At 47.4% G+C, this 9943-nt stretch overlaps 1 protein-coding gene across 2 annotated transcripts; it reads left to right on the top strand.

Moving 5' to 3' along the window:
* The first annotated feature begins 2612 nt into the window (after nt 1–2612).
* LOC133900390 (GDSL esterase/lipase WDL1-like) lies at nt 2613–9829 on the top strand. Of its 2 annotated transcripts, none has more exons than XM_062341509.1 (6): nt 2613–3115; nt 7994–8071; nt 8827–8967; nt 9043–9119; nt 9225–9374; nt 9488–9829. In XM_062341509.1, the coding sequence occupies exons 1-6, from the start codon at nt 3008–3010 to the stop codon at nt 9699–9701; spliced, it is 768 nt and encodes a 255-aa protein (XP_062197493.1). In that variant the 5' UTR covers nt 2613–3007; the 3' UTR covers nt 9702–9829. The 2 variants fall into 2 exon arrangements, with proteins under 2 accessions (XP_062197493.1, XP_062197491.1); XM_062341507.1 differs by having other exon boundaries at nt 9222–9374.
* Nucleotides 9830–9943: the final 114 nt, after the last annotated feature.

Genomic DNA, 9943 nt, shown 5'->3' with positions numbered 1-9943 from the left:
ATAAAAACCCTATAAACAGATTCTACGCGACGCTACGATCGTTTGAGCCCGAAAATCGCCTAAATCGGAGCTACGAACAAAAAGTTATGATTATTTGAAGTTCCAGGGGTGTTTTTGCAAAATTTCCTTATTATCAGAGAAAATCCGAATTGTTTTTATACTGGAAATTAGATTTATGACGTCATAAACATTATTGGTTTATTCTTCTATTAGAAAGGAAATGGAATAGGTTCATGAGCCCATGTACCAGGGCCGGTTGGCCGGTCCATGAGTCCACAGTGGACCGAAGTTCAAATAATTAAGAGGTTTTAATCCTGGCCGTAGAAAGGAGATCGGACGGTCGAGATTGATCCGGGCTCGGTCTGGCGGCGCGAACGGCGGCCGACGACGGCGGGGTGGTCGGAGCGCGACCGGAGTTGGCCGAAACAGGCTCCGGCGGTCGGGTTGCTCCGACGAGCGGCGGAAGGGAGAGAGAGGAGGCCGGCGAACTTACCCCGGGCTTCGGTGAGGTCGGGGCGGCGGCGAGGTAGCCGGCCGACGAGCGCAAGTGGCGGAGGCGGCCGGGCGCAACGGGGAAGGGGCTCCTGCACCCAATCGGCGACGAGGAGGCGCAGGAACTCCTCCTGGGTCACCTGCGAAGCCGGCAAGGTGGTTAGAGAGGCTGGAGACGGCACAGCACGCAAGAATGGCGGCGGCGGCGTTGGACTCACCGGAGACAATGACGACGGCAAACCGAGAGAGAAGAAAGGGTGGAGATGGTTGGACGGGGTGCACAAAAGAACGGCGAACTCAATGGCATCGGATTTTATAGAGGGGAAGGAAGGGAGATGGACGCACGGCCGGCCGGACTTCAATGCCGGTGCTAGCTCCATGCGACCGAAAACGGCAACAGGCGGCCGTTTCACCAAATTGAAGAAGGGAAAAGGGGGGGAAGGGGCACGCGCACGCGGCGGTTCGGTGCTCGGGCAGGGAGATGAACGGGGGAGGCTCCAACCGAAACCGGCGGCGGCGGCGTTTAAACGGGGAGGCGGGCGAACGGAGGTGGGAGAAGGGGAGCCGTCGGTTCGGCTCGGTGCAGCCGGCTCGGCTAAACAGGCCCACCTGGCGGTCAGACAAGGCGGGGGAGGGGGATCGGCTCGGCGGGGAGCCGGCTCGGGCTGAGTGGGGCCCACGGGGCGATGAGAGAGAGAGGGAGGGCCAGCTTAGCTGGCTTGGGCCGCGTGGGAAGATGATAGCCGGCCCATACGGGTGGGGAAAAAAAAGGGAGGGGAGGAGGTGAGCTGGGCCGGGAAAAAAAATTCGGCCCAAAAGCATTTTCTTGATTTTCTAAGCCTTTTCCAATTGAATTTCAACACATTTTCAAAAGAGGTTTTAAAGCGGCGAATCCTAGCGAAATTTTGCAAACTTTTTCCACACAATAAAACCTTATTGCATCTACAACGGTATGAATGCATTGAAACAATTCTCTTAGGCCAGGTTAATTTTAGAAATTAATTTCCTATTGAACTAAGTTGCAATACTTGACTTAAATTTCTAGCAAAATTTTAAATTATGGCAAAAGTTGAAATTTTGGGTGTTACACACGACAACATGGAGACTGTCATCTGGTAATGCGGGTGATGAAATCACGACCCGTGGGGAAAGATGGGCAAACTCTGTAGTGTATAAAACTGATCGATTAGCTGTACTTACGGTCAATAGCGGCTTGGATTTCTTCTTGATTAGTTGGGTTCAGGGTTCTGGTATGGATGGTCGGGTTACCTGGTGAGTTATGGTAGCCGGATATGGAATATCTGGTGAGTTTGGTAGTTGGATGGAATCCGATGAGCTATTCTTCTTGTTTAAGTTATGTCTTCATACTTAGTAAATAGGATCACTGATTCTGAGAGTTAAAAGTTAAGGTTGCTTAGTGCAGTAAACCAGTGTCTAACCCTTTCTTGACTTAAGCCTCATGTCATACTTTTCTATACTTGCAGAGTACGATATGTACTCACATTTGCTATTTCTAATAATAAATGTTGCTCAGTTAGAGAAGACCTCACCAAGATCAAGGAAGCTGAAGGCTATATGAGGACGGAGCGTTTCGGGTCGTGTTGCCCCAGTCGATTGCTTGTGGTGTCCAAAAGATTCTTATAAGTCATCTTGTGTTTTTTCACTATTGTATTATAAACTATGATATTTATTTTAATAAAGTTGTTTTTTCGATATAGAACTGTATATCACTGATAATATCACCGTATGTATGATAAAACTGATCCTATATATATATATATATATGTGAAATACGTTTGGTTATTCTTTTAAAAAACAGGTGTAATGCCATGTTCACCACTGGCCAAGCTCGCTGCAATGCTCAAACGGGTTCAACACAGTGCGCTGAATGTTGCGATGCCCCTAAAACAGGTTCACCACAGTATTTGTATATGAATCACTGAAACAAATTGTACAGTGGTAATGACTTTGAAGGGGGCACCGGCAAAGCCTGTCTAGCCAGCCTTGTCTAGCAGTACTATGTACGTTTCTCTGGTCTAGAGTAATTACGCCGTTGGTCGAGTTTGGCAGGGGAATAAATACCAACCAACTGCGCCTGCGCTGCACTAGTGGGAGCTGCTGCTGCTGCTGTGCCACCGACGCCCTCACGCGGTCGCGGTCTCTGCTGGTGGCTCCGCCTTCGCCTCTGCCCTGGCCTCTGCTTGTTTGTTTCCTAGGAGGCGAGGCTGCTGCACCTGCTGCACATCACTGCACTAGTGCACTGCTCTGCGGTACCAGCAGGCACCTCCAGCTCCAGCTACTTCTTTCTTCAGTTGAGCTTCCACTAGCAGCAAGTTGGGTACTGCTACTACTCCAGTAGATCGAAGAGAGTAGCAGCTAGCAACAGAGATCAGGGAGGGAGGGCATCGGGGTGGCTGGGTGCAGGGCGGCAGAAAGAATCTCTCCGGAGCCGAGGAGGAAGACGACCGGGGACGATCAAAGCATCGATTAAGCTCCGGTCATCCGCGGTCGGAGGATGCCTGGGGGTCGGCCGGTGTTCGTGCTCTTCGGTTCCTCCATCGTGCAATACAGCTTCAGCAACGGCGGATGGGGCGCCGCCCTCGCCGACATCTACGCCCGCAAGGTACAGCTGCATGCTTCTTCGATTCTCACTTCACTTGGTTGTGATTATATTTAGCAGTAAGTGATGAGTGAGATGAATGAGTTGTCTATCTACTTTCTCTCCCCCCCCCCCCTCTCTCTGCTAGTGATCCAAATCTAGTCTTGTCTATCTACTACTCGTACGATAGATATCCCATTCGGTCAAATGTAGACATAGGAGGGGTGGTGATCGACTCAGCAAAGGGAAAGGAAGACTCATCAAAGGTGATATGACGAGAGATGATGACTCGGTTCGAGGAGAGATCGAGACAACGATAACCTTTGTAATCCAAGGAATATCCAAGGAAAACGCAAAGAGTCGAGCGAGGAGAGAGTTTGTTGGGGGCGGTGGCAGAGAGATTGGGATAGTACTTGCACCCGAAAACACGAAGGTGGGAGTATGATGGTTGAACGCCATAGAGTGCAAAGAAGGGGGTGGAAAAGTTGAGTGTCTTTGTGGGATGGCGATTTAGGAGGTGTGTGGCAGTATGCAAGGCTTCTACCCAATAGGAAGGTGGAAGGGAGGCTTGTATCAGCAAAGAACGAATAATGTTATTGGTCGATCTGATGACACGCTCGGCTCTACCGTTTTGAGAGGAGGTGTAGGAGCATGACATGCGAATGACTACACTGTGCTGAAGGAAAAAATTATGGGAGCTAGAGTTGTCAAATTCACGACCGTTATCACATTGGATGCTCTTAATGCGGAAGCCCAAACTGAGTGGAAATGTGAGCGAATTTTTTTGACAAAGTGGAAAAAGTGTCAGGTTTTAAGCGCAAGTGAAATGTCCACAGGTAATGTGAGCAATCATCTAAAATGATGAGATAATACTTGTAACCAAAGATACTAGTGACTGGAGATGTCCATAGATCACAATGTATTAAATCAAATATATGTGAAGCTCTAGAGGAGGAGCTAGAAAAAGGCAAACGTGTATGACGACCGAGTTGACATGCATGACATAAGGCTTCAAGATCACTCTTATTACTAGGAATAGCAAGTTTGGAAAAAGCCTCATGACCTAGATGCCCAAGACGATGACGCCAAATGACGGAGGAGATGGCGCCGGCGGCGAGAGCATGTGGAGGGGACGCCGCCGGCCGAATGGGATAGAGCTGCCCGGAACTATTGCACCTGGCGATTATGCTCTTGGAGTGGAGATCCTTCACAGAAACGCCAAAATGGTCAAACTCAACAGAACAGTTATTGTCAAGGGTAAATTGACGAACTGAAATTAAGTTTTTAATGATGTGAGGGGAAATAAGAACATGACGAAGGTGAAGAGGACGAGCAGCGGGAAAAGTACTGGCACCAATGGACGTGACAGGAAGTAAGGACCCATTTCCAACAATGATATTAGAGGGAGTGGAGGTAGAGGGAGGGTGAGATACTGAAAGGTTACCGGCATCCGAGCTCATGTGGGATGTCGCGCCGGAGTCAAAATACCAGTCCGTGTTGGAAGGTGGGTTTAGCGTCATCGTGTTGAACGAATTTGCTAACTGCTGTTGATCCGATCCAAAGGCCGGCGAACTATACTGTGGCAGCGGCAAAACACCGGGCATTCCAGGCCGTGGTGGCGGGAGGCCCACATAGCCAGGGCCAGCAGGCAAGCCGGGTGATGGGAGGCCCATGTACCCTGGTATGAAACCAGTAGGCAGGCCATTGTGTGCACTGGCGACCAGAGCCTGCTGCTGGTCGGCCTGCTGCGACCCGCGCACCTGTTGCGGCCCAGAAGCTCCGGTATTGTGGCCTTGCACCTAGCGAGACTGGGGTGGGCCAGCCCAAATCTGGAAGGAGCTAGTCCAGGGGTTGTAGATGGTGGGCCAGCCTGTATTGCCGCCGGCCTGAGAAGACGACGCGTCGTGCCGATGACGGTTGTGTCGATTGCGATGCGAGCCCAAGCTAGAGGAGCCGCCCGATTGGCCGCCGGAGTTGGCGCCGTTGCCGAAGTTGTTGCTACGGCCGCCCGATTGACCACCGTGAGAGGCAGTGCTCAAACTGCCAAAGGAGGCGGAGGACGCGCCAGAGTGCGTCCTAGCAACGAAGGCAGAGGCGCCAGATGAAGATGGTGACCTGTTCGTGATGGTGATCTCCAACAAGAGGTCAACACGAACATCAATGAAGGACGGAAAAGGGCGTTGACACTTGAGGTGCGGCACCATGTATGCGAACTTGTCATTGAGGCCGCGAAGAACGTTGAGGACCAGGGTGCGGTCGTGAACAGGTTCGCCGAGGTCGCCGATGGAGTCGGCCATGCCCTTCAACTTACGACAGTAGTTCGAGATGGACAAGTCACCTCGGACAAAGTTGCGGAACGCGGCGTCGAGGTAGAGGGGTTGAGTTTCCTTGTTGCCAAGGAACTGTTGCTCGAGGCCGAGCCACACGGATTGGGCGGTGGACTCGCGGCTCATGACGAGCTCGTAGAGATCCGGAGTGATCGTGCCATAGAGCCACGACTTGACAGTGTAGTCGAGGCGGATCCATTCTTCATCTTCGGGCTTGCTGGTGTTGGAGAGGACATGGTCGTCGAGGGCGTACTTGCCAAGGGTATTGAGGACGAGGTTAGACCACTTGCTGTAATTGTTGAAGTCGACATCAAGAACGATAGGCACCAACGTCTTGATGGATTGGACGGCGAAGGCCTGGGCGTGGAACGTGGCGTGGGTGTTGGCGAGGGCAACGGTGCACAGACTGACGCGCTCAGCTGCCTCGCGGCAGGCGCGTTCATCCGCGTCACGCCGGGCCTGCTCATCTACCTCACGGCGCGAGCGCTTGTCGTCGCTGCCACCCATGGCGCCTAGCGAAGGTAGGAGCAGAAGTGAGCCGGTCGCAGGGTGCGACGGCCTGATACCATGAAAGTGTGTAAATTTGGTGCAATCACACGATGATTTTCCATTAACCAGAATGGCCTATATATAGATTACATTGGTGTTGAAAAGGAAACAAACTAGGAGATTTGCATGCACTTACAATAGCGGAAACTATCCCTGGACGTTATCTCCTGAGATGGCGTCGTGCAGTTTTGGAGGAGGCGCGGCCTCCAGCTGGTACCGGCGTCCGTTGCGGCATATATGTCTAACAGATCGTCCGTATACTCCAGTCAGGCAGTCACATCACGTTCCAGTAGCCAAATCACTCTCTCTTCTACAAGGGAAATTAAAGCAGCAGGATGGGAAAGGAAATGATGGATCGAAAAACCAAACCCAACCTCTTCAGCAAACTGTTCAACATGCTGTACCATTCCATTCACATCACCACTCGCCTTGATTGGCTGCCTTCTCCATGTTTGTTAGAGCTTGCACAGTACATGTGCTGCCCCATAAATATCCAAGCTGCTATGAATTTTAAGCATAAAATTAAATTCCATGTGTATATATATAACCAAGCTGGTATGTTTTCCTTTCGTCGGTTTTTCTGTTTCAGAATGTGTTTTCCTGTTTTGTAATGGAGATTTTGCGATCGTCACTTTTCCTGTTTTATAATGTCGATTTCCTGTTTTGTATTAAGGATTTTACTATTATCAGTTTTCTTGTTTTATAATATGTGATTTTCGGTGTTGTAAAGAGGATTTTCCGATTGCGGGTTGATTCGATGATTTTGAGTTGGCCGGCGCGATAAATACTTATTTAAGGTTTATTCAAAATGGTATCAAACGAAGTCTGAAGTGATAGTCTGGTTTTGCATAAGCATGTGCTGGAAAGGAGTGTTTTTGGTTTAGCCACTTTGTTGCCCCTATTTGATATGTAGGCATGACAATGTGCTACCTTGGGCATGCCCCCATTTGATATCTAGGCATGACAATGTGCTTCCTGCCATGATTTGTTTACAGATAGTGCTCATATGACTTTTGAGCTGTATGAAAATGAACCAACATCACAAGGTTATGTTATTTTGTGAATAAAATACACAAACTGAAATATAATTTGCTGTTGTAAATGTCTTGCTAGTTGACTTGCTCTAGTGCCCTACAACTAAATCAGTAAATATGATATTGTTCCAATATTTTACATCACTGCTGTCCATTTTTCTTTGAATATGACTCCGGTCCTTTTAGAACTAGCCAGTTTTCCAGAATCACCTAGGACTAGTTCAGCCCGTAAATTAACTCTTTTTTGGGTATATTGGTTTCAATTGAATATCTTTTTTATCAAGAAAGATATTTTATTAGGACTGGGGCATGACTGAATCGTCAGCTACCAACTGCAAAACAAAGTTCGGAATATTCCCCTACAGAAAGACTGAGTCTCAGCTTCAGGACCAAGACTAATTTTTGCTATTTCATTCTTACATATATTTGGAAAGGCACAAGGAAAATTTGAAAATAAAGCTGGGCAAGGAAAATCTCTGTAAACAACTGGTTTCTGCCTGGAAAGTTGGCGAGGGTCCTGGATGGTATATATACCCTTGTTTGTGTGCTGCACATTTTGGACAATATCATCTGTCATGAGATAATTATATTTGCATATTGGCTTTATGGGAAACAAACCACATACTAATACTAGGGCAGCTGATATATTTGGTGGTCCAACTATTTTTATAGAACAACCAATAACACTTTGAAAAGGATGCAAAAGGAATGGCATACACAGGAATCATGCATTGTTTGAAATATCAAATATGAGTATATTGCACACTTCTCTTCGGTAGCTTAAGCTTCGGGCTAACTGATTGGAGCTTGCAACTTAATATGGTATTAGAATCAGATGTCCCGAGTGCAAGATTGACAAGAGAAACTTTAAGACGGCAAGATAATTCACATTGTAGGTCACCTAAAGCTTTTGGGTCAATTTGTTGGTGCATGAAACTACCTGACAACAGTGTTACTTCACTAATGCGTGTGTCTATCTGCCTCTCATTCAGGCTGATATCGTGCTTAGAGGGTATATTGGCTGGAACACAAGGCGGGCCCTTCAAGTCATGGACAAAGTGTTCCCTAAGGTATGGTCCTTTCCTCTTATCCCATGACCTCCTCAAAATCAGATGAAGTGATAGAGAATTCAACTCACTACATGGATTCGAGTGCATTATCATGCATCTCGTGAACTTACATTTTACCAAAAATTTGTTTATGTTTCTCCATCCTAACTGCTCTATGTTGAAAGAATACATTCTCTTAAAAAAAGTTATGTTGGTGGTGATGGCATTTAACTTTTTGAACTTCAGCAGTAGCATACCTCCAAAGAATGTTATGATTACATTTTATTGGTCCTGTTTACTAGTGTGATTACTATTGTTTAAGCAATAGCCTCTTTTGCACTACTGAATGCACCACTATACTAAGAAGAGGAAATCCGCTTATTCCCTGTTGGTTGATAGCCAGCCTTATACCCAGTGTAGGAAATCATTTCTTCAGTTCAATAAAGAGACATCCTGACTAATAATTTTGAACGTCAAAATTCTTTATTTTTTCCACAGAAGGTGTGAATTCATTATGATAAATTGCTGATTGTTTGAGCCTCTTTCTTAATCATACCAAAAGTGACAGTAATTTGAATAGACAGTTCTTAGCTATCTATTTTCCCCTTATACATAGCAAATTCTTAAATACCTAACTAAATTAGTGTACTCTCTCAAGGACCAATACTATGATATCCTGATTGTAATTCTAGTATATTCCGTGATGAGATTGTTCAAAATTGGCAGGTTGCTGGCCAATTATCACTGACATTGTACCTTCCTTCCATTTGCCTTAGGACTCACCAGTGCAGCCATCTTTGGTAATAGTTTACTTTGGTGGAAACGACTCGATTGCTGCTCACTCTTCTGGTCTTGGACCTCATGTGCCGATAGACGAGTACATAGGCAACATGAGAAAGATTGCGGAACACCTGAAGGTAAAATGCGAATAATAAGTGGGATGTGCTTAGAGAGTGTTGGTGCACTTGTTTGACAGTTGCCTTTGTGTTCAGAGCCTATCTGCGAAGACTCGTGTCATTTTCCTGAGCTGCCCGCCTCTGAACGAGGAGATGCTTCGTAAATCAACAAGGTGACAAAGGAGGGGGTCTTTACAAAGTTATTATGTGTGTTGATCTGGTATGGAAGTAGTGTTGAATCTGTGTTGCTAAGCCTTTGCTGTCCTGAAATGCAGCAGTACTATACTGAGCGAGATAGTGCGAACAAACGAAACCTGCCGTTTGTACTCTGACGCCTGCGTATCGCTGTGCAAAGAGATGGACCTGAAGGTGGTTGATCTCTGGAATGCCATGCAGAAAAGGGGGGACTGGGTGACAGCCTGCTTTACGTGAGTGCGTCGCTGACGAATTGTTGTTGGATCTTTTCCTTGGTTCTTGCCGTCCTTGCTAGACAAGATGAAAATGTTTTCCGATTCTGAAACTAATTGGCTTTAATTTGCAGCGATGGTCTGCATCTATCTGAGGAGGGAAGCACGATAGTGGTGGAAGAGATCCTGAAGGTCCTGAAGGAGGCAGATTGGGATCCATGCTTACACTGGAAGGCGATGCCGACGGAATTTGGGGAGGACTCAACCTACGATCTCGTCTCCTCCAGCGGCCAATCCACCGTGAACCCCTCCGAGTGGAACATCCACAGGAAAATACCATGGGACTGACTGACTGACTGAGTGACACTCGCATGGCTATTGACTGCCATTGCCGATTCATCATATATGGATATGGATGTGCTGCTCAATCGTACTATACGACTTATTCCTTTGATGCTAGTTTTCTTTCGGCGCAATCATGGATGGACACATTTCAGATTTCATATTTGTTGTTGGCTTTTCTTTTGTGTAATGCATGCAGCAGAAATGAAAAATGCCCTTGCCCTGCGACTAGATAGATTGTCCATCTC

The sequence above is a fragment of the Phragmites australis genome, chromosome 19 (genome assembly GCF_958298935.1).
Source record: "Phragmites australis chromosome 19, lpPhrAust1.1, whole genome shotgun sequence".
Classification (NCBI taxonomy): domain Eukaryota; kingdom Viridiplantae; phylum Streptophyta; class Magnoliopsida; order Poales; family Poaceae; genus Phragmites; species Phragmites australis.
This window is presented reverse-complemented; position numbering and strand designations above follow the sequence as displayed.

Excerpts from the sequence above, each read along its gene's own strand:
- LOC133900390 (XM_062341507.1), top strand. The coding sequence starts at position 3,008 with ATGCCTGGGGGTCGGCCGGTGTTCGTGCTCTTCGGTTCCTCCATCGTG. Across the intron at positions 8,968-9,042 it reads AGATTGCGGAACACCTGAAG|AGCCTATCTGCGAAGACTCG; the intron begins GTAAAATGCGAA and ends CTTTGTGTTCAG. Across the intron at positions 9,375-9,487 it reads TGGGTGACAGCCTGCTTTAC|CGATGGTCTGCATCTATCTG; the intron begins GTGAGTGCGTCG and ends TTTAATTTGCAG.